Source organism: Curcuma longa, chromosome 11 (assembly GCF_044706935.1).
Source record: "Curcuma longa cultivar G26 ecotype Majalengka, Jawa Barat chromosome 11, ITB_CL_G26_1.1, whole genome shotgun sequence".
Lineage (NCBI taxonomy): Eukaryota > Viridiplantae > Streptophyta > Magnoliopsida > Zingiberales > Zingiberaceae > Curcuma > Curcuma longa.
In genome coordinates, this window is record NC_133871.1 from 23,139,570 (window position 1) to 23,167,462 (window position 27,893).

Below are 27,893 nucleotides of genomic sequence, written 5' to 3' on the forward strand. Positions count from 1 at the left end.
GCCAAAAAAAGGAAAAAACTTCAATGAAGTTAAAAGTTGTTCGTAGGCTGAACCACCTCGTTCCTCCAAACGTATCGAAAAGAAAAGAACAGAGTTCCTGCCCTGGTTTGGTAGACAGGCCTTGAAAACCAAGCTCCTTTTGCCAAAGTCAAGGGTCAGCTCGGACATTTTGCTCGTCCATGGGAGACTTGCTGGCTGCCTGGCCTTTAAATTTGGTGGAGTAGTTGGTATGCCATCATCCTCCTCCTTCTCCTTCCGCTTCTCTGAGCTTGGGACTCAAAGGTGGAGACGAGGTTCCACAATTCCAAGCTGCTCCAGTTGGCTAGCCACCTCCGTTCTCCTCCTTTGTGCGTTGATTGATGTAGCAGGATGTCGACGGTCCCATGGTGGTCGGCTCTGCTCCCGGGGTGCTGCAGCAGCGAACACAAGCGCCGGGCCTCGAAAGCGACGAAGCCAATCGAGAAGCAGCCGTCTTTCTCCGACATCAGCACCTCGACCGGCATGCTGTCCCCGGAGGACCTCTCCGTCTCGCTCGCGGGCTCAAACCTCCACGTCTTCACGCTGGCCGATCTGAAGCTGGCCACCAAGAGCTTCTCGATGAGTAACTTCCTCGGAGAAGGCGGCTTCGGGCCGGTGTTCAAAGGTTTCATCGACGACAAGGTCAAGCCCGGGCTCAAGGCTCAGGCGGTGGCCGTGAAACTCCTCGACTTGGACGGAGGGCAGGGCCACAAGGAGTGGCTGGTGACGACTCCTCTCCCTCCCTAAAACACGATCATTAACCTCCGATGCACGCACTGTTTGATCAGTTCATGAAATTCACAGGCAGAAGTGCTGGTTCTTGGACGTTTCAGGCATCCTCACCTTGTCAAATTGATCGGTTACTGCTGTGAAGATGAACAGCGATTGCTGGTGTATGAATTCATGCCCAGGGGAAGCCTGGAGAATCACCTTTTTAAAAGTAAGAGATTTTACTTGTTTGTATCTGATTATTTTTTTGTTCTTGTCGCATATCAGGCTAACTGTTCGATTAGGGAGTAAACAGGATGGTTCTGATTAAATTATTTTAGCCTTCAAATTCTGATTTTGATGTGGCTTGGTGGACCTTAATCTGCACAATTCAATTCGTTTCCATGACAGAAGAGTATGATCTTCTGATGCATGTCCAAATACAGAGTTCCTGTTAATTTCCTCCTTTTCTTGATAAAAAGAAAATCTAAAAGATATGCAGAGTACATAACCAATTATGGTCACTACTCTTGTGTTGTCAGAATGCAATAAGATCTCTTGTTTCATCTTAGATTGTTTTCTGTTCTTACACGTTGACTTTTCTTTTCTCTCTGTGTTATATACATTTGTCCATCTTTTTTCCTATGTCTTAGGTAAGTCAGCAGCATACCCATACCCAGAAGATGTAAGATTTTTCTAGTATTTCAAACAAGCACTTAGTCGAATCTCAATTTTCATCCATTCATTTGAGATAATCATATTCCAATGAGTTGACTGATTCAACTCAAAACCTTATTGGATACGGCATGACTCCACCATTGACTTGAAATTTTGACAGAAATCAAATGAATCATAAGTTAAAAGATGAAATAGTTTTGAGGTCATGCATCTGTGTGCAGGGTATTTTGCGTGCTTGCCATGGTTAACGAGGTTAAAGATTTCCATCGGAGCAGCCAAGGGATTAGCTTTCCTCCATGACACAGATAAGCCAGTGATTTACAGAGACTTCAAGGCTTCAAACATCTTACTAGATTCTGTAAGTCGTCTTTGAAACTATTGACTTTTCCCCAAAGTTTCAGAAAACAAATGTTTCATTTCAATAGAACAGATTGATAAAATACTTTGCTCGAAAAATGGGAGGATGAACGTGATATGCTTAATGCTCTGCTTATCTGTTAAAAAAATATGTTGAAAAGTTCGTTCCATGATTGGAGGATTACAAGGCAAAGCTGTCGGACTTCGGGCTGGCCAAGGATGGCCCTGAGGGAGATGAAACGCACATCACCACGCGAGTCATGGGGACGCACGGCTACGCCGCGCCGGAGTACATCATGACCGGTAACTCGCAGCTTTTGGGCTCTCTCGTGCCTTCGTCGCCATCAGAATCTGAAACATTTTGTGGATTCGTCAGGACACCTGACGGCGAAGAGCGACGTGTACAGCTTTGGCGTGGTGATGCTGGAGCTGCTCACCGGCCGGCGGTGCGTCGACAAGGCGCGGCCGTTTCGGGAGCAGAACCTAGCGGAGTGGGCCAGGCCGTGCTTGAAGGACCCCCGGAAGCTGGGCCGCATCATGGACCCCAGCCTCGACGGCCAGTACTCCACCGCCGGCGCGCAGAAGGCGGCCGCCCTGGTGCACCAGTGCTTGAGCCAGAGCCCCAAGCGCCGCCCGCACATGTCGGCCGTCGTCGAGACCCTGGAGCCGCTCCTGGAGCTGGAGGACCTGCCGGTGGCCCCCTTCGTGTACGTCGCGCCGGCGGACGACGACGACGGAGGCGACGAGCTAACAGAGAGCGTGAGGGACAACGGGCGCCGGCGTGGACGCCGGCAGAAGCTGAGGTCGCCGAGTGAAGGGAAACTCTCCGACGCAGCGCTCTGCAGAGAGGTAGGCAATCGACTGCGGAGGAACCTGGCATCGCAACAGAAGCCAATGGAACCGTGTGGCATGCAATTGCAATTACTCGGTTAATCGCCATGAATGAAGTAGCAATCTCTCCATTGAGGACACTCAAATTGAGTGCTCCATAAACGACCTGATTTCGACTGCGTCCAAGAAACATTAATACTTTTATTAAATGTACATGTTTAATTTTATCATTTTGTGTGAGATATAAGTTGAGCATCCATTATTTGTTGATGAACAACTCCTTGGACATGAACAAACTGTTGTTCTAGGGACAAGATCATTGTATTTTGAGATACAATTGTTGTTCAATTGCAAGCAAGCACCGTAGTAATTAAGATAATCTTACTCTGTAATTTATTATAACAACGTGCATAGTTTAGTTTAAATTGAAGTCTTGGAACAAAGATTACAACAAATAAATGGTTATTACATATCTTAAACAATATCCTTCAACTCAAGAAATAATGAACGCTAGTAATTTCATAATTAGTATAAACCTTATTTATATTCTTATTTCTTCGTCTTCAATCTTATTCATTCTTGTAGGAGTCGTCTTCTATTCTTTCTTCCTCCTCCTTCTCTATGTAGTCCTGGTTGCCGTATGCGGCGAAGGTCTCGGCGAACCAATTTGTCTTCCTCCAGGAGGGCCGGCCCATGTCTTGGCACATCCCGTCGCTGTGCGCGATGCTGAAGGTGGAGATGCAGTGCCGGCGGTAGAACCGCGTGGTCCTCTTCATCACCTCCACCTCCTCCCGCGTCCGACGGAACATCTCCTCCACAGTCGGCAGCTCGAACTCCTCCCGCACAAGGCTCCCCAGCCACCTGCACCGCAGCTCCGACGTGTGCAGGTTCGACACGCTCTCGATGTACCCCACGAAGGCCATGTGCGGGATCAGCGGATGGATCGTTCCCCTGTTTCCACACACAGTTATTATAAATATCAGATTTTTTTCCCTCGATTCTCAAAAGGCGTTTAATTTGCTTTCGCATCGTTTTACCGGAGACTAAAAATTTACCGGTAAAGCGGCATGACGCCGGAGGAGTCGACGATCAGTCCACGGTAAGGCTCGGGGAGCACGGAGCTCAGCTTCTTCTTGCCGTCGTAGCCGGTGGCCAGTAGCACAACATCCGCCTCCAACTTGGTGTCGTCATCCAAGACGACGCCGCCTTCCCAGAAACACCACTGGTTTGACTTCTCGAACAGGATCCGTCCCTGATCCGCCTCCGCGAAGAAGTTCTCCGGCAAGATCGCCATCTGACACGAGGCATAATCCTCCACGAAAGGATGCTCTGGTCTCAGCCCGTACTTATCCAGGGGAAGTTTCCATGCAAGGTAAGACTCAATAAACTTGGACACTCCCGTCCTCTGTTACAACACACAATTCGGAATTTTATTAAGATTAACTAACCCAGTATTGTATTTAAGACTAATCGATTTATTAATTAACTGATTAATATATAATTACCAGTGGGGATAGCAGGCGGCAGGCAAGAGATCTCAGGAGTCCTTGATTTGGCCTTTCATGGAGGAACTGGGAGAACCTTGTGGAGAAGAAGAGGAAGAAGGGCAAACCCCAAATGGAGTAGGACGGCACAGTCCAATGGAGGGTCCTTATCACCATCGTGCATGGCTGACCATCTTCCCCTGCAAACAACAACGTAACAAAAAGAATAAGACTTACCCATCAAGTCAACCTTTGACCTACCAAATCTAATTTTAAATTTCGAGAATAATAATAAACAACAAAGTTAAACTGATGCAGAGTCAAGCAGTAACATGACTGGAGTACGTAGCATCCATGGCTGCCTTCAGTTTTGTTTTAAAGTATAGTTTAGGGGATTAGTTTGGCTTTGAAGGTTGACTTGTTACAACTGGACATCTAGCTACTTTTCTGTCCTAGTCAGTTGACTCTGTAGATGGATGTGTGCAGGTTTCAATGATTAGACATCATAAAATACCTCGATTCTGATACTTGAAAAGCTTAAAAAATTCAGGAGAGAGAGAGAGAGAGAGAGTTCTTCAGCGTTGTTTCATGTTCAGTTACCAAATTTGGTTGATTGTGGCATGAAGTGTCTGTACCTTGGTTTGCTTCTGCGCATTCCACGGCCATGTCGATGGCGGATTTCTTGTAGCCGACGATCACCACCTTCTTCCCCTTCATCAGTTCTGTTGTGGCTTCCTCGTCGAGCTTGCAGTAATCCATGGTGTGCAGGACCTTGCCTTTGAAGACCTCCGGGCCCTTCCCGTGGGGAAACCTCGGCATGTTTGCCACATCGCCGTACTTGCCGATGCACATCACCACGAACTCGAACTCCAACCACTGCAAGCAAACATCGATCAGTCGATCCGGCGATGATGATCAAAATGGTTCAGAATTGCAAGATATCGCACCTGAACAGGGCCGGAGTCTCCGGTGACGACTCCGACCTCCCACACAGGCCGGTCAGCGATGGCCCGTCCTTTCTCCCCCCATAGCTCGGTGAACCGCTCGGCCTCGGAGCCTCCGGCGAAGCGGACCTCCACCACCTTGGTCCGCAACCTGATGAGGCTCCACAGGCCGAAGCGGGTGGCGTAGCCGTGGAGGTAGTCCAGAATCTCGGTGTGCGTGGGGAAGCTGGGGTCGCTCCGGTCCTCCCACTGGAAGTCGGTGAACTCGTAGTCCGGCCGCGGCGTCTGAAGCCTGGTCGACCGGAAGCAGCAGTGCTTCCACACGCCTCCGATGGAGTCGGTGGCTTCGAAAACCACCGGCTCCAGATGCCGGAGCTCCTTGGCGGCGGCCAGCCCACTGATGCCGCCACCAATGATGGCCACTCTCGGCTTCCCGTCGCTCTTCACCATTGATTACTTCACAAAGATCGAAGAAGCTGCGATGAGAATTAATATTTATGAGATGATGAAGATGGAACGCTCATGAAGAGCCCCTGCCCGATATATATAGAAAAGGGAGGCACCATTATATTGTACGTTCTTAACTTGCAATTGCACCATAATTTTGTTGTTGTTGTGTATGTGTTTGAACTTAATTTTCAAATGGCTGAAATCAAAGTTCTTGCATTTCCATATGAACAACCTTCAACTGACTCACATGCATGTCGTAGTTTACTAAAGCTCGAACCACTAAATATCAAATTAATTGCAGGACTTGACCTGAAAAACTATAATGCAGTAGTTCTGATCGGTTTGTTGAAACGTGTGATAAATGTTAATTGCACCGTAGCTTCTACTGCTGCGTTCAGCTCGATCGTCGTGCATGTATAGACGTGTTGACTCTCTCGTTTTGAATAATGCCTTCAAGTCCTTAATTAAATTATGCACAAATTTAGGTGAGGTCTGAACTGATGGCTTATTTAGTCCTTACTCCTTTCTTTTATATATATATTTTCCTATCCATTTCTTGAGAATTTCCTGTGGAAACGTTAATAAAAAGAGAATTTCTCGTGGCATGCCGGCCATTTTATTTGTTTAAGAGGAACTTTCCAAGAATATGACTGACTGATAGAATTATATATATTAATTATTCCTTGATTCAAAGTAAGAGCAGCAAAATTCAGAAATGGGACGGGTCTTCCCATTTCATGCATGCGCAATTAACGTTTTGACTTGCTGTCTGTCTTAGATCTCTCCAAAACCTTAAACTTCTTAATTCTCTGCTCCGGTCAATCGTACGTTCTGTTCTGCAAGATAATTCCTCGTTGGGCACAAGGCATGAGAATGCACAAGACCGATGGATCGATCGAGTTGGTAATTAATAAAAGTACCTTGTTCTTTCGTTGCCATTGAATTGAATTAATGTGGTCGGCCCTCGGGACATAACTGAGTTGGTTACGATGCATCAGAGTTGCAAAATAGAGTAAGGGTTCGAATCCTAGCGAAGTCAGGCAATACCCTCTTGCGTAGTGACCAACAGTTTCTCGATTTACCTCCTCACAAATGGTCATGGGGCTGACCGTGTGAAGCCGCTAAGGTGTTTTTACAGAAAAGAATTAATGTGGTCGAGGTTAATTGGGCAATTCGTCGGCATTCATACGTATATACATGCATTCAAAAGCTTAATTTCCTCTCTTTGACCGCCAGTGCAGTCCGTCGTCATTGAATGCGACCGTAGAATAGAATTAAGAACTTGAAGGAATCAAGTGATTATGGTTTCTGTAACTAAAGAAATTAAAATTAATAATTAATTAAGAAGAACTTCAAGGAAGTGAGTCAATTTCAAATCTTTTAATCATATATGTCCTTGATGCTTCAAGGTGCATGCATGCCTTTTCAAGCTTAATTAATTATTCATTAATTTGCCATCCTTTGCTAAATTACCCAATTAAGAATGCGACCGTCTCATATCAAACCACTAATTAATTAAGCCATTGAGCCAAACCAAAACAACAATTAGTCATACCAAATTTAATCATCACAATTTAACCTTATTGAGTCAAATTAAACCTCCACATCCAAATCATGCATTAATTAAATCCTTATAAATTTAATGCAGACAAATTAAATCAACAGCATTATCATACATCAAAACAAATAACATAGTCCAACTCAATCACTCTGAAGAACTATTACACCAATAATATAGACTCAATCACTTTGAAGAACTATTACACCGACACTATATATAACCCAAGCTAATTAATAATTCAATTAAAATTGCTCACTGGAAAGCTTATCTTCATCAACCCCAACTTTAAAGATTTGGATGATCTCAAATGATATATATGGAGGTAAAGTAAGGATTTATGTGGCGGGTCCTTAACTCGGTTAACAAAGAGTTCAGGTGGTATGATCACGACGACTTGATCAATATAGACGATCCACATGGTGTGCCAACTCCAACTGGCCAAGCTAAACCTGCTGAACTGAGCACTCTGACAGTTGAGGTGGAGATGCGGTAGAGAAAAGAAAAGCCTTCTGTCTTATTTGAACGGATAAGAAAAGACACAACAAGTGATTCACAAATGGATTTGTAAATCCTTCAGTCTATTATTTAATAATAAATAAACAGTGGAAAGGAGGAGTAATCCATCTTTCTTCACGAAATAAATAGTAGAAAATTTTTCTTAAAATTTTTTAATTTTTTCAATTCGCTGTTCTAAGTAAATAGAGCTTAGAGGTACCTTACATGTATAAAAGACTAGGTATGTGCTCCTCAAAGGGGGCTCTCTTTGTCACGTTTCGGGAGACTTCCATCCCTATATAGAAGTTAGCATCCTTGCACGGACAATATTCATCTCTGCATCAAAATTCATAAATACCCCAACAAAAGTACACAAGCTCTACGAACATAAATATGCAATACTTTATTCAATGATGTAAACAATATTGGACCTCAAAATCCGACTACCAAACCATGACATGACTGACAATTGACCTCGTGCAGATAATAAAATGAACAATACCGAAACAACCAAAATGTATAAGTAGCCAACTATGCAAATGAATTATTAAACTTAATGGACTATGTAGAAACTGTGTCAATAACTATCGTTGAGTATCTCTGTACAATCGTCCAACTTTATTGACCAAACTTCGAAAATTACCTCAAGTTTGCGAATATGGAGGTCAAAGGAAAATAGAAAGTGAGCACAAAGTGAGATACAAAAGACGTACATGAAAAATATTATTAAAGAGGGTAACACCATCAATTATCATTTATCTTTTCGATATCATTCGTCTTTTATTTTCTTTTTAATTAATATCCTCAATTATTATTATTATCTTATTTTATTCGACCACTCAATTGATTTCTTGAGTGGATAAACGACCGGGCATAGTTGAACTAGTTATGATGAGGCAGCTGAAGTGAGCAAGAGTCGAATCTCGGTGAAGTCGAGGCAATACACTCCTTCGTCGTGACCAATTGCAGCTTTTCGATTTACCTCCTCATAGATAGTCGTGGGGCCGATTGTGTGGGGTCGTTGGGGTGACAGATTTCACCTTTTGCTGAAATTGAGTGGGTAAACGACATACAATCTACTCATCTAGAATGTATTGTTTAGAAAAAAGGAGAACGACCACTTAATACAAACACATCATATGTATAAATAAAAAATATCAAAGTGAGCGACCTACAATCCACTTGAAAAAATGCAACGTATACCTGAGTGAACTACTTGCAACCCATAACGAAATTGTATTGTAAGTATATATCTATACATGCATAGCTCGGATGTGAATGTATATGCAAGGAGTGAACATGACCCGCAATCGACCCAATACGGAATACATTATGTGAATGCATATATACAAATACATATATAGAGTGAACAACCCGTAGTCCACCCGAAAAATACCTCACATAACAAAAATAGGATGAACAACCTGCAATCTATCCTGTGATCGAGAAAATTTTATCTCAATATGGTCGAAATTTATGCATGCGCAGAACTACTCGAAGGATCCTTTCAAGTTACAGAGCAAAGCACTCTATATGTATAGAAAATTACTTCATTCTTTATTAACTTGGTTGAAAAGCTATATATCTTCTTACGAGCATTAAGCCAAAGCTCTCTTGTATGATTATATGGCTTGCTTCAGTTATAAGAATTTCATGAATAAAATTCATTTATGATATTCATCTACTTTTTATTTTCTCATAATAATTTAAGTTATTTTTTTTGTAATTTTTATGATAAAACTTTTGGACAAACAACAATAAATCGTATATGAAAAAGACAAACAAATATGAATAATGAAATCAAACCATAAGGACATATATAAAAACATACAACATATTATTATATTATCTTCTAACGGAATGAAATTTTTGATATTTATTATCAAGAGAAAAAAAACTTAAGTTAATTTATAATAGGAAGTCACATGTGAAATAACATCTTAGATTAAACAAGAATAAAAGAATGATATTTTCATAGGTTGGAATCCGAATAACATCAACAACCGTTTATAGGCTACAGGTAATTGATTTGCATCCTATAATATGAAAGAAAGTAGCAACGCGAAGAGCTAAGGAAATTTAGATTGTTGGTTGAGTTCCGAATCCACAGAGCTATCAAGACAAAATGATTCAATTAAATCGTTTATTCATATACAATAGGAGATCAAAAGAGATCAAGTAAGAAAACTCCACCTCAATAAAATATCTATTCGTGCTTGATGCTGTGAAATGTTGGCAGCGCTGCGACGACGTATGACGGTGATGATGACGATGACAGGGAGCAAGGATGACGATGGCGACGATGATGACTATGATAGGGAGCAAGGACGGCGATGGCGGCGTGAGGAGTCTGAGGGTGGGAAAAAAATTATTTTTTTTGGGAGATTAGAGTTTAGTGTTAGAGAGGTTTTAAAGAAAGGGAAAAAAAAAGAAAACAGTCATGTTCAAGCCCTTTATTTGCTTTTTTTTATATAAAGGTCTAATAAGTTTTAAAATTTATAACTAGGTCTTTTTTTAATTAAGATATAACACTCTTACTCAACCTCTCATCTTACTTTATTTTTTTTTTAAAAAAAAATCAAAATACCATGATGACTTAGGCATCAGAGTAGTTTTGTCGGGTAACTCCCAACGAGTCTTTTGCTATTCATTATTCTCTGCAAATTCGACTTTGCAATGAGAAGACCAGTGAGGAAAAAGCATCGATATCATCACTCTTTCTTACAGGAAGGATTTCTATCGCCGTATCATTGCGGTAAGATTTTTGCACCTCATCAAATTTGACCTCAGATCGGATCATCAAATATCACTTATAATAATAAAAAATACAAGTGCAACACCCCTTAACTTTTTCAGCAAAAAGTAAAATTCGTCACTCTAACGGTCTTATACGGTCGGTCCTATGACCATACGTGAAGAGGTAAATCGGAAAACTGCAATTGACCATGACTGGATAGGACAATGTCTCGGCTTCGCTAAGATTCGACCCTTGTCTATTTCAATAAGTCTGTCCTATCATAACCAACTCAATTATGTCATGAAAGCACAATATCCCTTGCAACGTCAAAACATTCAGTAAAATATCTCAACTAGTATTGCAAAATATTTTCGAGATGAAAAATTCAAAATGTGATGGACTAATTGAGCCCGAGTACCGGCTGGATTATATAAAAAAAATACAAGTTTTTTTTTAAAAACATTTTTCTCATGGCGCAAATAAGGAAAGAATTATTTGGTCTCTCAATGGACAGACGGTACAGACAGACACACAGGCAACAGCAAAGACCCTCCAATCCAATGCCGGATCGTGACCCAGTCCTACCGTGGCCGGCCCCGCATAAGAGACAGCAGACAGCGTCTGGCAAGCAAGCTCAAACGTTGAAGCACAGCTCTACAGAAGCTCCATAAACAAGCACATCTCGATTGATGCTCGAAGGCTGATCGCCGGAGCTGATCTAGATTCATGGAGTCCATGACGATGCTGGTAATGGTCGCTCTTCTGGCCCTCCCCGCCCCCTCCGCCGCCCTCCCCATCCCCCATCTCCACTTCATCTCGGCCATTGACAAAGCACTCAAGTTGGCTCCGTCCATTCGCTCATCCGTCTCCGCGCTCGTTGCATCCTCGTTTGATTCCGTGGGCAGCTTGTGGCGGAGGAGATCTGGGCCGTTTGGGTCGAGTTGCGGGCGAAGGTGATCGCCCCGGTCCTGCGAGCCGCAGTGGCTCTGTGCTTGGTCATGTCGGTGATGCTCATGATGGAGGCAGTGTTCATGAGCGCCGTCAGCCTCTGGGTAAATCTGCTCCGCCGCACGCCAGAGAAACGCTACCGGTGGGAGCCCATTGCCAAAAATGATGAGGAGATGAGCTGCGCAGCTTTCCCCATCGTGCTAGTCCAAATACCCATGTACAATGAGAAAGAGGTAGTAGGGTTTGTCCGAAACTTGCTTGGTAATATCCAGATTCTATCAAATTCAGCTCCTATTTTTTTCTGATCTCTAGAACTGATGTTGAAGGTGTACAAGATGTCAATCGGAGCAGCTTGTGCCCTAACGTGGCCACCAGATAGGATCATAATCCAAGTTCTTGATGACTCCACGGACCCTGAGATTAAGGTAAATAATCCTTTCTAGATCATGATTTAGTTTTATTCGTAAGGTTAGATGAAACTTTATCAAGTTTAGATGAAGAAATCTACCAATCATGCAAAATTTTTGCGATCGGCATCAGAATATACCAAAGATGGGCAAGCCCCAAATCTTTAGACAAGAAGAGTAAGGGATTGTGGGTGATACTTTATGTTTTGTTTCAGAATAGCTTTGGTATTGTCTGGCGAAGCAAGCCACACCAGGACTATGATTAGGATTTCGATCAATTCAAGTAGTGATCTTGGATTGTTTCTCAGCCTTACCAAACATTATATCATGAATCTTAGACACTTTGTTTGTGGGTCCCTAATTTTAGTTTGTCTGGTAGTAAATGGTTTGAGCATATTCCATTGAACAAAGGATGCTACATTGATTTTGCTTGGAGTTGTTTTACTGGAATTTGAAATTTATAAAGTTAAGCTATCTGAACAATTTTCTTTCTGTATAAGCCTTTGAATTTTTAAAGATTTTTGACAACTTTTCATGAGAAAGGCACATCAGATCTAGCTATTTAAAATGAATGGTATATTTTCTTTTCAGACGGAATATAACTATTCTTTTCTTCTGAGAGTTAGCCAAAAGCTTTCTTGCAGGGTTTCTTTAATGCAACAATCCTTTAAAAAAAAATAGCTGCCAGAACTTTTAACGACGCAACTATTATTCTTTAAGTAAGCTGAGTGCTTAATAGCTTCATGAGTTGTTGAAATGTCCATTTTACTTGATGCTTCTTCACTGTATGACATCCATGCCTAATTATTGAAAAACATGAGACACGTCATATAATACCTAATGTTTTTGGATAGTTTTAGGGTTCACGTTAGTTTGACTATTCGGATCCCCTTAAGCAGGTTTGACTATACATATATATGAAAGAGCTAAAACATCTGTACTGTGTATCATTACGTTTTTATCCAATAAAAAAAAAGCAATTTCTATTCCTAAGTGAACAACTTGTTTTGTCTAATTTTTGTGGTAGTCATGAAGAAGTAAAATCTCAATTGACTATAAAATGGAATTACGGAATCAACAAAAAGTAGTGTCTGTCTTATCCTTTGTTGATTTTGCTGTAGAACTTGGTGGAGCTAGAATGCAGGGCTTGGGCAAACAAAGGAGTCAACGTAGCCTATGAGGTTAGAAAAAACAGGAAAGGATATAAAGCTGGAGCCTTGAAAAAAGGCATGGAACATGCATATGTGGAGCAATGTGATTTTGTTGCCATCTTTGACGCTGATTTCCAACCGGCATCAGACTTTCTCATCAAAACAATTCCATTTCTAGTGTACAATGAAAAAATTGCTCTGGTTCAGGCACGCTGGGAATTTGGTAAGTTATTCCCAGCTATATATCTAGGTCTTTTCAGTTAATCTAGCTTTAAAGAGAATTTTTTTTATCTTAAACTTCCTTTTCTCAGGAGACAAATGTAATTTGATCATCAATCATCAAACTGGAACCCTTTTCATTTTATATTTTTGATTTAGAGCAGTCAAAACGAAGTTTATAAGACCTTTAAATTGGCGATCTATATATTCTATCTGCTTAACTACTCTTGCTGTTTTTCTGTGATAATCTTATTTCAAGGTAGGCTTTTCATTGCACTAGAACTCCTGTTAGCCATCTGGTAGCTCAAATCTCTTATGTATCAATTTCCGTGGCACCATTGCAGCAAGTATCCTATATTAACTAAACGCTAGACAATCTCTTAAAAGTGAAGAAGATTGCTCAAAGATATGAACTTCGCAGACATCACTATTGAAATTGTACTGGTCCTCAGATAATTTAGCATAAAGTGGTGCATGCCTTTTTTCATCCTGATTTTTGTAATTGTCGAATTGACAGGAGGTTGCTGACACAGCATTTGCCGGGCATTTTGCAGTGAACTATAACAAGTGCCTGATGACCAGGATACAGAAGATATCACTTGATTACCACTTCAAAGTGGAGCAAGAGTCAGGATCATCTTCGTATGCCTTCTTCGGGTTTAATGGTAAGGGAAAAAACATTAGTTCTACAACTGAGAAACACTGAGGAGCAATATTTGTTGATTATGAGTTGCTTAAAATGTAATTCAGTTACATACATAAAGATTACTAGTTTACTACTACAGTCTGATGCTATCAAATGCATGAAATACGTTTAACTGTTATAAGAGTCACAAAACAATATATTTTAGTGCAAATTACATTTTCCTCTAGAAAAAAAATGAATTTGTGAACGTGATTCTATATCCTTTTACAGCTACATAGTTACATATTATTTTCAATATCATTATGTTTCTAGATGAAATGCATTAAAAGCACAGAGTAAAGTCAAAAAATATATACCAAACAATATATTTAGGGTAGCTACTATTTGTCCTTCATCACAGTTTGAACATTTACAGGGACAGCTGGCGTTTGGCGAATATCTGCCATCAATGAAGCTGGGGGTTGGAACGAGCGAACAACGGTAGAGGACATGGACTTGGCTGTTCGAGCAAGCCTCAGAGGTTGGCAATTTTTGTATGTCGGCAACATCAAGGTAAATCAAGTTTGCTCTAAACCTAGGATAGTACCATTTACATAATGGCACCTACTAAAACTTCATGTTTTTTATTTTGTACAAGCGCAGGTCAGAAGTGAGCTTCCAAGTACATTTAAGGCCTACTGCAATCAGCAGCACCGTTGGACTTGTGGTGCTGCCAACTTATTTAGAAAAATGGCATGGGAAATCTTAATTGCAATGGTATGAAAGAGCTTTATACCAAAAATCCTTTGATAGCATAGTTAGACTGATTTCAGTTTGGTGTATTTACCTCTCCTACTGGAACAGGAGGTATCCATTTGGAAGAAAATTCACTTGATCTACAGCTTCTTCTTTGTTAGAAGGGTTGTGGCCCCAATCGTCACCTTTGCTTTCTATTGCATCGTGATTCCAACAACAGTCTTAGTTCCAGAAGTGAGCATCCCCATTTGGGGGGTGTTCTACATTCCTACAATAATTACCTTTCTCAACGCCATCAGAAATCCCAGGTATTAGATGCACCAAGCTTAAATACCTCAGGGTGGTACCCGGGTTTTTTTTTGTTTCTTTATTCTCAACATCTGGAAAATGTTTTGGTGGCAGCTCGCTCCACATAATGCCATTCTGGATTTTGTTTGAGAATGTAATGTCCATGCACCGAATGAAAGCAGCCATAATTGGTCTTCTTGAGACAGCCAATTTCAACGAGTGGGTTGTTACCGAGAAGTTAGGTGAAACACTCACTGAAAAACTTGAAATCAGTTTCTCAGAGCCAACCAGATCATCTCTCAGAGACAAGTAAAGCACAGCCCGAGTTTATTATTTCTTTTTTCTTTTTTGATTTTTTTAGCCAATGCTAATGATGTCTCTTATTATGTTTTGGAACTCAGGGTGAGTTTCTCGCAGCTTGGGTTTGCAGTCTACCTCCTGTTTTGTGCAACCTACAATGTTGCATTTGGAGAAAACTATTACTATGTATATATCTACCTTCAAGCTTTTGCATTCATTATTATAGGGTTCGGCTATGTTGGGACATTCACCTCCAACTTCTAGCAAGCTAGATTATTGCCCATTCATTTGTATTTGTTAAATGGATCCAAACTAATTCTTTTACTTTTGCAAAATTATGGCATCTACTTGTGTGTCACTTGCTCAAGAACAGTGGCAGGATTGATCTCCTTCAAGTGATAGTGATGATACTCTTGATTGTTGAACTGCTAGGTGGGAGGTTCAGACAAAGGACAATCCATGTGAGTTTCTTTCTTAGGTTGATGGCTACCAAGTACAGTAAAAGAAACCACTTCATTCACATGTCCTAATCCAGAAGATCTAAGAGCAAAGGGCAATGCACACACACAACTAATGAATCCACAAAGTAGTTGAATTATTAGTTATTGTTTCAAGTAGAGTGAGAGAAAACTCGTTGTCTACAACAGAAGTATCTGTCGTACCAACTGACACACACTGCTTTTTAATCATGCTTACTTGTCTTCTCATAAAACAGAAACAGGGAATGAGATGAGCATAGTTAACATCAGAAGTCTGAATTTCAAACATGATTTCTTGATTATCAGATGGACACAAGTTCCTCCATTTTCTTGCGCATTTTGTACTGCAACATGGTGGGAGCACAATCCACAGGTGTTTCGCCTGATAATAAAGAATATGCAGAGTGAGGTATTAGCAGAGTTTCCTTGTGGAAATGCATAATATATCTATTCATTCATGCTCCTTGCTGATGTGCAGCGTTTAAATCAACTTTAAACGTTGGATAATATCATCTACCTTCAAATTTATTTGAAAACAAATAAATGTTATTGGTGCGGAGCATTCAATTCGCACATTATTACACAGCATAACTATTGTCCCTGGTCTGCAAGCTTGAATGAGTTCAATGTGCCGAAACCAAGATAGAGCCAAGAACTACCAAGTAGCTGTGAGAATAGTACTAGGAAACTGGGTCACAAAGAACAGGGATGTTTGGTTTCATTTTGACTTGAGAAATGGAAGCCCCATCTACACCCTTGGGTTTTTTTTTTTCTTTTTCTTTTTGAAGCTATGCTATTCTACAAACATAACTGGCACAGTGGGAGAGGAGAATGTATTGAATGTGACTGGCATTTGGGGACGGATTAATTGGTCAAAACTCACTAGCACCAAAATCTCGTCAGGAAAAAAAAAGAGAGAAGACCAGTATATGCAATGATCTTATTAATAATAAGAAAAGAATGGTTTAAGTATGCTAAGCATTTGCAAGCCATTATAAAAGGAAAACTGAAACTGTATAACTAACCGTTACTATACAAGTAATCATGAAACTAACAATCACCTTGTGCATTTTTGGATTCTGTGCTTGCTCCATGATCCATGAGGATGAAAGCTATTTCAGTCTGGTTAAAAACTGCAGCCTACAATGAAGAAAATATTCCAGCATACATACCTATCTCTTACATTTTTAATCACACACACACGGAGAGAGAGAGAGAGAGAGAGAGAAAAGGATAGCTTTTCTTGACAAATATTACTTGTTTAAGCAAGTTGAATTGACACCTATGGAAGATTACATTAACAAATAAAACAAGATTTTTGTCATCAAGAATGATAGCTAACAACTAATGTATACTGCCATGGCTCTAGGCAAGCCAGCAAGAGAGATTTTCTTTTTATACAGTTGAATATTAGTTGATACATTCTTCAAAGAAGCATAATTTAAAAAACCATGTATCCAGCCAGAACTTTTGAATCATAGTTTACAAATATCAAGCTACAGAAGAATATGCATCAAATTTTAAATTTTAACAAAGATGAGAGTAAGTTTCAAAAGCATAAATGGTAGACAGCGCTAAACTGGTTACCTAAAAAATCAAAATTCAGAAATTTTAAATATGTCGAAGGGAATGACTTACAAGATGTAGCAACGTTAAGCCTTGCTTGTCACAATAATTTGGATCCACACTCTGCTCCAGAAAGGAAAAGTTAGCTGTGGCTAAAGCATTAACATTCTCACAGTCATCTTATATACCTTACTAAGAAGTTCTTTGACAGCGGTAGCATCACTATTCTTAATTGCTTCTCTTAACCCCTGGAATGAAGAAACAACCCCCCATAATCCAGTGATATGAGATCCACGAGCAAGAAACAGGCATTCAGGTTCCATGATAGAGTTTTACCTCTCCACTGACTTCATAATTTGCACAAGCCTTATCTACTGTAAGGTTGCTTGCTTGACTATGGTTAAAAATCGGGCTGCAATATATTCATGCATGTCATAATCTAAAACAGAAGCTTCACGTGTCTAAAATCAAATAAGTTACCCAAAGATAAAAGGTGACTACTGTAAGGAAAATAATCAAACTTAGACAAAGCAAAAATTTATTAGTAGAACTAGACAAAGAAAGCTATCAGGATGAGAAAAACACAATTCTGAATTAAATTTCAAGCTACATTATGCTTCGTGTCTCAAAACTAACAAAGTCTAAGTGGAACTAACAGATAGGCAACCTTGGATTCCTGGAAGAAGTAGAAGCATGCTTCATTGAAATGGATTCTGTAGATTTCTGGCTGCTAGCCTTCTTTGGTTTGGTATTTGAGATAGTAGTATTCTGCATCTATGCATGTGCATGAGCATCTAAAAATCATAGGCAAAAACCTAGCTTAAGCAAAGTCTATCAGCATATACCTGTATAGGAACTGGTTCTGGTGTTGGAGCTACACATATGCACAAAGGCATCCCACACTTGCACTCCAGAACACCTGCTGCAGATTCTTCCGATGTTGTTTTAGCCAATAAAACAGCATTCTCATTAAGTGTTAATCTTGAAAATGAGTTCTCTGCACCATTGGAGGTATTCGGAGAAGCCTGTTTATTATCTTTCTGAAACCTAAAACAAAGAACTCGAATGCATCATTTTAAGGAAATTTACAAGGTTAGTAGGTGAAAGGTAAATTTAATTTACAAGAACTCAAGAACTCATTTGAATGTGATGAAAAATACTAAGAATTGAACGCTTGAAAGTCTTCTTTCTAGATCTTAAGGTGAAAAACAATTGAACGCTTGAAAGTCTTCTTTCTAGAGCTTATTAGTGTTTCTTATGTTAAGGGTATACACATTTGCCACACAAGAACACAGTCAGAACTGAGTCAAGTTTCAAAGATTCACCAACATGAAAAACAAGTCTTTGCCCATAGCTTATAAAATACTCCTATTACCAAGAACAAATTAACAAATCATCCTTCAAATAAGTGAAAGCATCATTGAAACACATTATACAAGTTCCCATTGAAGAGATAAAAGCTAAAAGAACACCAAGTAGCTCTATGGTTATTATCAATACCAAAACAAGAGTTTGCCTATTCAAAAGATGTCGACTAAGCTAATTCTTGGAACACAAAGGTAGCTAGCTTCCAAGATCAAGGTTTGAAATTTCAGAAGGTTTCAGTCGAATAATCAAAACTTAACATTGCAATCATGGACCCAAACTAAAACTAGATTTCATCTGACTCCAACAATTCACACATGCATGAAGGAAACATCGGAAGAGCAATGACAACAATGGTTGAGCAGGATAGGAGTATTCTCTTCTTCCACATTCCACGGCATCAACCAATAGGAAGATCATCCAACAACACTCATTGATGCTCGATCACATACATAATGTGTTTGTTATCTGAGATCTCCCGTTGCCATTGCTTGTCCCCCTTTACAAAGCCAAAATCCAAAATGTTTCAAACTTTAAGTGACTTAAACATAAATATGTAGTGACCTAACTGTAAATTTATATTCTCCATAGTTCTAATTTACATTTCATATCATTATTCATTAACAATCAATTATTTATAACATCACATATTAGAAGAGTACATCATTTAATAATAAATACATATCATATTATTGTATAATAATCAATTATATTTAATTGCTTCCATATATCTAAATGTTTAGCAAACTAAGGTTAAAATTCTCATTGTTATTCAGAAAATTATTCCATTGATTTCTATAGTTTGGATTTTTTTTCCTCCCTGATTCCAATCACACCTATTGTACCGATTCAATATAATAAATTTATCCTACAGTTAATAGATAAGATTTTGGGAGATCTTATATTGATACCAGTACTGTTACTGATAATCATACACAAAAGGGCCACCTCCATTATTTTGGCTAAGCAAGAGTTTAAGACTTGTATTTAAGAGTCTAGATGTTTGAATAGAGAATATAATAAAAGATACTAGTTCAGAAGTTGTTGTCAAGTTAGGCACTTCATCTTCTATATCATGGTTTAAGCTTCGCACCAATAAATTGAACTGGTAATTAGCATAATATTCCTCAGGTAACCAATTTCAGCATCACTTGTTAACCAAGCAAATAGGTAACTTCAGTATAACACCAAGGAAAAAATTCCTTTTTGCTAATGAAGATTTATCCACATCCATAACTAATATGTCATGCATACACATTTCACCTTCATGTGAAAATGATCTGTTTGACTGGATATCCAACAAAATCTTAGCAAACAATCATCTCATCACCATCTTGATTATGAACTCTTAGAATTGGAAAATTGAGATATTTATTTTTAAAGGATATGTGCCAAATCATTATAGTGAAAATGCATGTCAAAGTATATTAGATGAACTTGCATAATGCAAAGGTATTTCATGGATAATGGAAGGAATTCAGGGAAAAAAGAAGAAGACAGCAATCTTTAAGATGGGAACCGAGATAAAGGGAAGTTTTAAATATGGATAAGCTCAATCTGAGACAGCAAAAAAAAAAAAAAAAAACAGCAACCATTGGCACATTAACTATAAGATATAAGCTGAGAACCATGAGAACCGCATAAATCTACGAAATATTCATAACCTTGAATGACATGATAGTAGAAGTCATCACATTTTTGTACAGGATCTGGAACAATTAAACATGCTGAGAAAGTGAGCATGCTCAGGAAAGTGCATATGATGTACACAGAACAACAAACAAATAAGTGAGGGTGCAAAGTAGATGATTACAGTCATATCTCATTAACAGATTAAATTAAACATGATAAATAATTTATGCTAAATGAGAATAATAAAAAGAAAAAGTTGAAGCTTTACCTAGAAGAGTTATTGAAACAGTCAGAGCACACTCTGACATCAGAAGATAAGCCAAATTGTGGTAAGGTCTGAGAATTTGATTAGCATCTTAGCAACTTGATCTTATGTATGATTACAAAGAAAGCAGATAATAGAAAGTACCATGTAGTTTGAAGAATGCTCATGACATAATGTCCTGCCGCAACATCGACAATGATGCTGCCCATAAAAAGAATCAAATGAGTTGCAGTTTAATCTTTGAGACTAACATAACACAGTCAAACTGTATGTAAGAAAATCCAGAGTATGAACAAAGTGTTATAAAGAAACATATTCAATATAACTATAAATCATATGCAAAATACTTATTCTGGGTTAGAGATTCACAAAAGTGTAAAGTGCTTCTAGAATGATTACCATGTGATATAGTGCCATGTAAAGCTCCTACTCTCTTTGAGATCAACAGTAATTTATTACTTTATAGCAACAAGAAGTATCCATATTTGACTGTACCTTTTAGCAAGAAAATCCCAGATTTCCTTTATGATTTCAAACTTATTGAACTGCATGCTTATGGAAGAGCTGTGTTAACAACCCAGGTCATTGTTTTCGTTGTTGATTATCATTCTTCAATCACATATTCCCATATCACTCTTCCTATAAAAAAATCATCAGATAGGGCACTTGGTTGTAGTTTATACCATCAAGTTTGATGACTACCAGCAGAACCTTGTCTGCCATTTCAAATGAGTTGAGAACCAAATTGAGTTCCTATGATCCCAAAGGTTGAGATAAAGGAGTCAACTAGAAGGTAAATGACTCGCAGGTGTATCCAACCTCATACACTAGGGAAGTTAGTCATTGGTGGATCTCAGCAATGATACTGGTTGAGATGTAATGCGAGTGTTAGGCAGCAATGGAGGTCAGCGGAGATCTTAGGTGATATATTTACCTGATTTTGGGCATTTGGTGATAGGCATCTTCAAAGATCAGAGAAAATCATGAGCATAAATGGCTTCTCGGGCTATAATGACAACGGATAGAACCTTGGGTGGTGGATTCTCTTGGTTCAGCTGTTATGTGAGTGGGGATGGGGAAGGATCTCAGGTGGAGGATCCCCTACTTGAGCATCAGGCAAAGATGAATCCTCAGAATAACTCAAGGAAGATGCCAGGTGAGAGAATTCAGGAATAGGAAGAGGTATGAGCGACAATTCCTAGAGGTGGCCCTGATACCATGTCAAATAATGGCAGGTTTAAATTACTTGTTATTACTTAAAGCCATTAATAGTCAACTTGGAATAAAAGGAATATTTCTATAATGAAATAGAAACAATACAGACAAGAACATGAATGATTAACAGTAAGGAAAGATTAAAAATGAAATAAAAATATGAAATAGAATAAGAATCAAGTAATATGGTTCAGCTGAAATGGAAGGGAAAACTTGGATGGTGAATCTTTCCAGCTAACAGTATTTTTTTTTTCAATACAGACTACCTTGTTTTACTCTTTGATCATAAGCACGTAGTCAGAACACAATGGGATAGCTACATGATAGAAACTTGGCGCTATTGTCGTCCATTGATCGATAAAAAGTGATTAAAAACTAATAGTTAAATTAAAAAATAAAAGCTATACTCTGTGAACGTCGCATAAGCAACAAGAAGGATACGAGAACAACTCATTCAGAAGAGAATAATAAAACAACATTAACGCAATCAGGAAAGTTTCCTCCTTAATAAAAGGGAAACTGGATCGCGATGGTTTCGTGAGTCATTATTAAGTTCAAAGACACAGACAAATTCAAGCCTATCAGAAACACAATGACCTCCAAAATTCAAAAGATTCCGAACCGAAAAATCAATGTGTCAGTAACATTCACCGGATTCATAGTACCCACCGTACGAGCTAAACTCCACCACTTAGATCAATTGCTATATTTTGGCATTAGGTAAATAGACAAGTGATCGAAAAACCATATATCAGGTGAAATTTTTCTCCCGATCGTGGGTATGACGAAAGGAGGAGGAGAAGGAAGAAGAAGGTACCCGGCGGCGGAAGGTGTTGAAACTGCAGTTGCAGACGTCGCAGCGGGATGCTTCCTGGAACGGAGGCGGCGTCTCCGCCATGGATCTGACCTTCGCCTCGATCTTGATGCCCTCTCCCCCGATCCTACCAAAGCATAATATGCGCAGGAGATTGGTAAAATATCGACGACGGAGGAGGCAGAAACAGGAAATTATTTTTACTAAATTATGTGCAAAATTATTTTCAAAAAGGACCCCAGACTCTCTAAATTATCAACTACGCAGCAAAAAATATAAAATGCCCAACGACACACCTAAGTTTATCATAAATATTAACTCAATCATCACTCATAAATTTTTGAGATTTTTTTTTTTTTGGTTCCGGGACATAATTGAGTTGGTTACGTAACAGTAAAATAAATAAGGACCGAATATTACATAGCCAATGGTGGGCTAACTAGACTCAGTCCAAGCAACTCAATAATGTTAATACATTAACCTAAAATTTAAAAAATTCAAAAGTCTAGTTCAATTATTAATTACTCCAATGTAATTATTTTGATTATGCCAATATGTTCTCGATTTATCTCACAAATCACGATCGTGTGAAGCCACTGCGGTGGTGGATTCCATCTTTTGCTGAAGAGATTCTTTCTTTCCACCGTAATTTTATCATAAATATTTATTTTCATATCGTATGAGACTGTTAGGATAACGAATTATCTTTTTAATAATTCTTTCTTTTCGAATAACAAATTATTTACAACTAATTATTTTATTGTTCTCACTATTTGTTACTATTATATACTTACATAAATTTTGAATTTATACTTTTGATAATTGATTATTAGGCAAAAATTTAAAAAATACCCCTAATTACTAGAATAGTTCAAAAGACATTTAAAAAAAAATAAATAAAAAAGAGCTCCATCATATTTTTTTAATCCTTATTTCAATGTTGTTGGTATAGTAGTTATGTAAAAAAAAATTAATTTAATTTAATTTTAAAATTTTATATATAAGAGCATTTTTATATAAAAAAAAATCTTTACCAATTTATTAAAATTACACAAATTTTCATTAAAATTGTTTTAATATGATGAAATTCATCCTAAACAATTTATTACAACAATATAATAGCTAATTAATTTTACAAGAAATTCGATTATATTAAAATAATTTTAATTAAATTTGAATAATTTTGATCAAATTGATTAAAAAAATTTAATATAAAAATATTCTATAGAAATTTTTTTATTTGATAAAATTGAATTTATTTATTTTTAAACACTGTTACCAACTACTCCATAAGACCATAACTATTATAACAACGTTGAAATAAAAATATATTCGATATAAAAAAATAAAATGAAGTGTGAAGTGTCTCCCTTAATTATTTATATTAATGAAAAATATATATTAAAATTATCCAATACGATTCATGTCATTCCGAGGTGGCATGAACAGAGGGCTTCCGTCATTCTTCCGTAAGGCTGACGTAATACAAACACGATGCATCATCCTTCACGTATCTGCCGTGTTCAATCTGGTGGAATCTGGAAGGAGAACGAATAAGGCTGCTTGCCGCCGTCAACGCCCGTTCTATAAAATGAATGGTTTACCTGCCAAATGCGTGCGCATTAGATCATGATAAGCTCCTCCTGCGCTGCTATAAATTTCAATCCCCGCTCCAGATCTGCCTCAATCAAGCCATTCGTCGTCGTCCTCATCGTCTTGTGCCTTCTGCCTCCTTGTCTTTTGGTATTCCACGATCTCAATTCCATGGCAGATCACGGCGCCCCAAGCTTCGAGAAGCCCAGGCTGGTGGTGAAGAAGGTCCTCGCCAAGTCGCAAGAAGACGGCGACGGTGCTACCGTCCGGAGAAGCATTGGAAGGTCAGCGATTGATCCCTCATCCGCCTACTTGTCTGCTTCTGCGATTTATGTGTTGTTTTTTTTTTTTTTTTTTTGAAATTTGGTGGATCTCCAGGCCGGAATTGAGGAACTTGGATCCCTTTTTGATGCTGGACGAGTTCACAGGTTTGAAATTTGTGAATGATTCTTTCGATTTTGCCCAGTTTTAGTTCCTTTGCTGGTTCTCAGAGATTCCTCTTTCGCAGTTTCTGCTCCTGCTGGATTCCCGGATCATCCCCACAGAGGTTCGTGAAACTCTGCTCTTGTTCATTGCCAATGAGTTCTCTCCAATCGATACATCTAAATTCTTCTCCTCAATTTCGTTTTGTCAGGTTTTGAGACAGTGACGTACATGCTGAAGGTAGCAATTCACACAAGATTTCCCCCAAATTTGTATATCGTTGATTGCGTCGGTGATTCTGATTTCCTATGGCTTGCATCGTGCAGGGAGCTTTCACTCACCAAGATTTCGCTGGTCACAAAGGCACAATCAGGGCAGGAGATCTGCAGGTGATTACTGAAACAGATTCAAGAATTTAGGGTTTACAGAGTTATTAGGTCATGAGTTCCAACTAATGCTCGTCTTCTCCGAACTCTAGTGGATGACTGCAGGAAGAGGGATCGTGCACTCAGAGATGCCGGCTGCCGACGGCGAAAACCAAGGATTGCAGTTATGGATCAATCTCTCTTCCAAAGACAAAATGTACGTTTCCCACTTTCCCCGAACGGAACCGATCAAAATTGAGCAATAAAAAAAAATGACCTCTTGTTATCTTTCCGATAAAGAATCATAGATCTCAAGGGAATAACTAGGGTTTACCATTCCTGCTACCTAGGATGGAGCCGAGATACCAAGAATTGCAAAGCCAAGAAATAAGCAGGGTGGAGAAGGACGGCGTCGACGTCCACATCATCGCCGGCGAATCCTTCGGTGTACGCTCGCCGGTATACACCCAAACGCCGACGATGTTTCTCGATTTCACTTTGCAGCCCGGCGCGGAAGTCCACCAGCGCATCCCCGAGTCGTGGAACGCCTTCGTCTACATCATCGAGGGCGAGGGCCTCTTCGGCGATCCGCGCGCAGCCCCTGCGGCGAGCCACCACGTGCTGGTGCTCGGCGACGGCGACGGCCTGAGCGTGTGGAACCGATCGGAGCGGCCGCTAAGGTTTGTTCTGATCGGAGGGCAGCCGCTGAAGGAGCCCGTGGTGCAGCACGGCCCGTTCGTGATGAACACGCAGGCAGAGATCCAGCAGGCCTTCCGCGATTACCAGTACGGAAGGAATGGCTTCGAGAGGGCTCGCCAGTGGAAATCTCAGCAATAGATCAAAAGCATCGTTTACCTCTCATCGTTCAATCTGTTCATGTTCTTGCTTTGTAATACGTTTGCTTCCATTCACTTCATATCAATAAAAATAGAAATACAAATCTTAATAGATTTTAATTAATACAACTTTGCCATACAAATGATACAATTCATATATGGTTATTATCTTTCTTTCTATTTTTGTCTCTGTTCTTGCTGGTTTAGAGACGATCGTATATTACTAGAGCATGTCGTATCGTAGTTGGAACTCGACGGCGGAGGTGAATGATTAAGCGCGGAGGACGGCGGGGTAGCGGTGGAGGCAGTCGAGCCAGGGACTGCGGGTGGGGCGGCGGACGCGGCGCAGGGCCTTCCAGACGGCGCTGTTGCACTTGAAGCCGGAGCCGAAGGCGATCTGCCAGACGCGGTCGCCGGCGCGGACGCGGCCCTGGGCCTCCAGGTACGCCAGCTGGTACCAGATGCTGCTGCTGGAGGTGTTGCCGAAACGGTGGAGGGCGGCGCGGGAGGCCTCCATGTGGCGGTCCTCCAGCTCCAGGTTTTTCTGCAGCGCGTCCAGCACCGCCTTGCTCGCCGCGTGCAGGCAGAAGTGCTCGAAAGCCAGCTTGTAGTCGGGGATGTAGGGCTTCGCGAGGGCGGCGGACTTGGGTGACAGGTGGCGGTATATCAGGGCGGCGAAGAAGAGGAGCTGCTCGGAGAAGGGGAGCGAGAGGGGGCCGAGGGTGGTGATGTTGGCCTTCAGCGCCTGTCCGCCCACCTCCATCAGATCACGGCTAATGGCTAAACCCTTCATTCCTTGCTCGTCCTCCTCCTGATACACACTCCTGCAATCGATTAGGAGATGAATTCAGGAATATGCTGAAGTTCAATTAACAATTTGCAGTTCTTGGACGAATTGTGAGATAAATAATGAACAAGAGTATATAGATTGACCTGAAACTGCGATCGTCGGCGCCCTTGTGCGTCCTGACAATGTGCTCGAGCCTGTAGTGGGCTCGGCGGAAATCGCGGCGGCGGTTGGAGAGCAGCACGGCTGAGCAGCCCATTCGGAAGAAGCAGTTGGGGATGAGCATGGAGCGCCGGCGGCCGGGGTACCAAGTGAAGGAGATCGCCTCGGTGCTGACCACCACGGCGTAGGTGCTGGAGCTGGCATGCAGCATGTCGCGGGCGAGGTCGAGCGCGATCACCCCGGCGCTGCACCCCATCCCTCCCAGGTTGTAGCTCTGGATGCTGCCCCGCATCTTGTAGCGGTTCACGATCATGGCCGACAGGGACGGCGTGGGGTTGAACAGGCTGCAGTTCACCACCAGCACGCCCACCTCCTTGGGGCTCACCCCGCACTTGTCGAACAGCTCGTCCAGCGCCGCGAACATCGCCGTGGACGCCTCCGCGCGGCCCTCCTTCATGGTGGCGCAGCTCGTATCCTTGGGGGAAAACACGCACTTGGGCACGTAGCTCTCGTCGCCGATGCCGGAGTTCTTCAGGATCCGGGACTGGAAAGAAAGGCTGTCCTCGTCGAACTTCCCCGACTTCCGCGCCAGCTCGATGAATTCCGCCTTCGACACCTTGAGGTCGTCGGAAGGACGGTAGCAGGCGAAGTCGATGAGGTAGACGGGCCGGGGCTTGGACAAGACGTAGACGGCGGCGGTGAAGGCCAGCACCGCCACGAACGTGAGAACGCTGGCGAGGTCGTAGCCGGTCTCCGCCCACAGCCTCCGCCACAGCTCCGCGGTGGTCAAGCTCACGAACTCGGCGCCGAAGACGACGACGAAGAGCGGGAGGGTGGCCAGGTACAGGGCGTGACTGACAAGGTAGTGGTAGCCCAGCTTCACGTACTTAATGTTCACCGATTGCAGGAAGTCCGGCAAGCGACGCCGCACCCTGACGGAGAACGTCGGCGAGCCCGCGTCGGGCCCCAACGCCTCCACTCCTCGGTTCACGATCTCCGTGGAGAGCAACGCCGGCTCCCCTGTTCCTCTGTTGCTGATCTCCATTATCGTTCTCTTCTAGCTAAGCAATCAGCTTAATTAACAAATTCTCTGTACGATCGAGCTGAGAGCTTCATCTATCTATAGCTGTGTGGCTGAGTGGCGAGGGGACTTGGATATCGATTCAAAAGGAGATTGAGGTGGGTGAAGAACAGTTAATGTGCATGCCAACCCAAAGAGATTGTAGTTGGAAGTTGGAACCACCTTCAATTCTCCAACCATGGAGTTCAATGGGGGAAACCCCATTGATTGCATTAATTAATGAGTTTGATGCATGCTATCGATTGCCCATACATCTGGAGGATTTCTGATCAAATATCAAGGATTTAAACAGTTCGCCAATTCTGTGAAAACTCCCTTTAATTGGATATAAATGTGTTTTTAATGTGATTTGG

At 40.8% G+C, this 27,893-nt stretch overlaps 6 protein-coding genes across 9 annotated transcripts; 3 read left to right on the forward strand and 3 right to left on the reverse strand.

The window, feature by feature from the left end:
• The first annotated feature begins 247 nt into the window (after positions 1-247).
• Positions 248-2,953, forward strand: LOC141838012 (serine/threonine-protein kinase RIPK-like). Of its 2 annotated transcripts, none has more exons than XM_074725385.1 (5): positions 248-741; positions 823-958; positions 1,626-1,762; positions 1,941-2,064; positions 2,138-2,953. In XM_074725385.1, exons 1-5 carry the CDS (start codon positions 370-372, stop codon positions 2,692-2,694), a joined length of 1,326 nt encoding a protein of 441 aa, XP_074581486.1. In that variant the 5' UTR covers positions 248-369; the 3' UTR covers positions 2,695-2,953. The 2 variants fall into 2 exon arrangements, with proteins under 2 accessions (XP_074581486.1, XP_074581487.1); XM_074725386.1 differs by having other exon boundaries at positions 1,950-2,064.
• A 208-nt stretch (positions 2,954-3,161) lies between these two features.
• Positions 3,162-5,470, reverse strand: LOC141837379 (putative flavin-containing monooxygenase 1). Its single transcript, XM_074724792.1, has 5 exons — positions 5,024-5,470; positions 4,712-4,952; positions 4,098-4,276; positions 3,648-3,997; positions 3,162-3,543 (listed from the first exon to the last, which is right to left on the reverse strand). The coding sequence occupies exons 1-5, from the start codon at positions 5,468-5,470 to the stop codon at positions 3,162-3,164; spliced, it is 1,599 nt and encodes a 532-aa protein (XP_074580893.1).
• A 5,519-nt stretch (positions 5,471-10,989) lies between these two features.
• On the forward strand, positions 10,990-15,258 carry LOC141836873 (putative glucomannan 4-beta-mannosyltransferase 4). Its single transcript, XM_074724341.1, is given in 10 exon segments — positions 10,990-11,173; positions 11,176-11,444; positions 11,538-11,636; positions 12,740-12,992; positions 13,543-13,653; positions 14,050-14,186; positions 14,277-14,390; positions 14,478-14,677; positions 14,772-14,966; positions 15,059-15,258. Coding segments are annotated over 10 exon segments (1,725 nt in total). The 3' UTR covers positions 15,222-15,258.
• A 333-nt stretch (positions 15,259-15,591) lies between these two features.
• Positions 15,592-22,455, reverse strand: LOC141836876 (uncharacterized). Of its 3 annotated transcripts, none has more exons than XM_074724345.1 (10): positions 22,297-22,455; positions 20,409-20,465; positions 20,268-20,335; positions 17,848-18,049; positions 17,670-17,770; positions 17,339-17,414; positions 17,191-17,250; positions 17,075-17,125; positions 16,498-16,576; positions 15,592-15,818 (listed from the first exon to the last, which is right to left on the reverse strand). In XM_074724345.1, exons 1-10 carry the CDS (start codon positions 22,375-22,377, stop codon positions 15,739-15,741), a joined length of 855 nt encoding a protein of 284 aa, XP_074580446.1. In that variant the 5' UTR covers positions 22,378-22,455; the 3' UTR covers positions 15,592-15,738. The 3 variants fall into 3 exon arrangements, with proteins under 3 accessions (XP_074580446.1, XP_074580445.1, XP_074580447.1); XM_074724344.1 differs by having other exon boundaries at positions 17,670-17,776; XM_074724346.1 differs by lacking the exon at positions 22,297-22,455 and adding an exon at positions 21,199-21,426 and having other exon boundaries at positions 17,670-17,776.
• Positions 22,456-23,716: 1,261 nt separating this feature from the next.
• Positions 23,717-25,622, forward strand: LOC141836875 (pirin-like protein). Its single transcript, XM_074724343.1, is given in 8 exon segments — positions 23,717-23,918; positions 23,921-24,170; positions 24,265-24,314; positions 24,395-24,433; positions 24,521-24,549; positions 24,636-24,698; positions 24,788-24,891; positions 25,025-25,622. Coding segments are annotated over 8 exon segments (1,224 nt in total). The 3' UTR covers positions 25,512-25,622.
• On the reverse strand, positions 25,597-27,700 carry LOC141836874 (3-ketoacyl-CoA synthase 10-like). The gene is made up of 2 exons (XM_074724342.1): positions 26,444-27,700; positions 25,597-26,334 (listed from the first exon to the last, which is right to left on the reverse strand). Exons 1-2 carry the CDS (start codon positions 27,502-27,504, stop codon positions 25,782-25,784), a joined length of 1,614 nt encoding a protein of 537 aa, XP_074580443.1. The 5' UTR covers positions 27,505-27,700; the 3' UTR covers positions 25,597-25,781.
• Positions 27,701-27,893: the final 193 nt, after the last annotated feature.

Bases quoted from the DNA above. Each gene is read 5' to 3' on its own strand.
- LOC141836876 (XM_074724344.1), bottom strand. From the start codon at position 22,377: ATGGCGGAGACGCCGCCTCCGTTCCAGGAAGCATCCCGCTGCGACGTC. The intron at 18,050-20,267 runs GTAAAGCTTCAA...TCTTTGTTTTAG, and splicing joins TGTTTCAATAACTCTTCTAG to GTTTCAGAAAGATAATAAAC. The intron at 17,777-17,847 runs GTATATGCTGAT...GCACATGCATAG, and splicing joins CAGAACCAGTTCCTATACAG to ATGCAGAATACTACTATCTC.
- LOC141838012 (XM_074725385.1), top strand. From the start codon at position 370: ATGTCGACGGTCCCATGGTGGTCGGCTCTGCTCCCGGGGTGCTGCAGC. The intron at 742-822 runs GTGACGACTCCT...TGAAATTCACAG, and splicing joins AGGGCCACAAGGAGTGGCTG to GCAGAAGTGCTGGTTCTTGG. The intron at 2,065-2,137 runs GTAACTCGCAGC...TGGATTCGTCAG, and splicing joins GCCGGAGTACATCATGACCG to GACACCTGACGGCGAAGAGC.
- LOC141837379 (XM_074724792.1), bottom strand. From the start codon at position 5,470: ATGGTGAAGAGCGACGGGAAGCCGAGAGTGGCCATCATTGGTGGCGGC. The intron at 4,953-5,023 runs GTGCGATATCTT...GTTTGCTTGCAG, and splicing joins GAGACTCCGGCCCTGTTCAG to TGGTTGGAGTTCGAGTTCGT. The intron at 3,998-4,097 runs GTAATTATATAT...GTGTTGTAACAG, and splicing joins GCCGCCTGCTATCCCCACTG to AGGACGGGAGTGTCCAAGTT.
- LOC141836874 (XM_074724342.1), bottom strand. From the start codon at position 27,504: ATGGAGATCAGCAACAGAGGAACAGGGGAGCCGGCGTTGCTCTCCACG. The intron at 26,335-26,443 runs GTCAATCTATAT...AATCGATTGCAG, and splicing joins GCCGACGATCGCAGTTTCAG to GAGTGTGTATCAGGAGGAGG.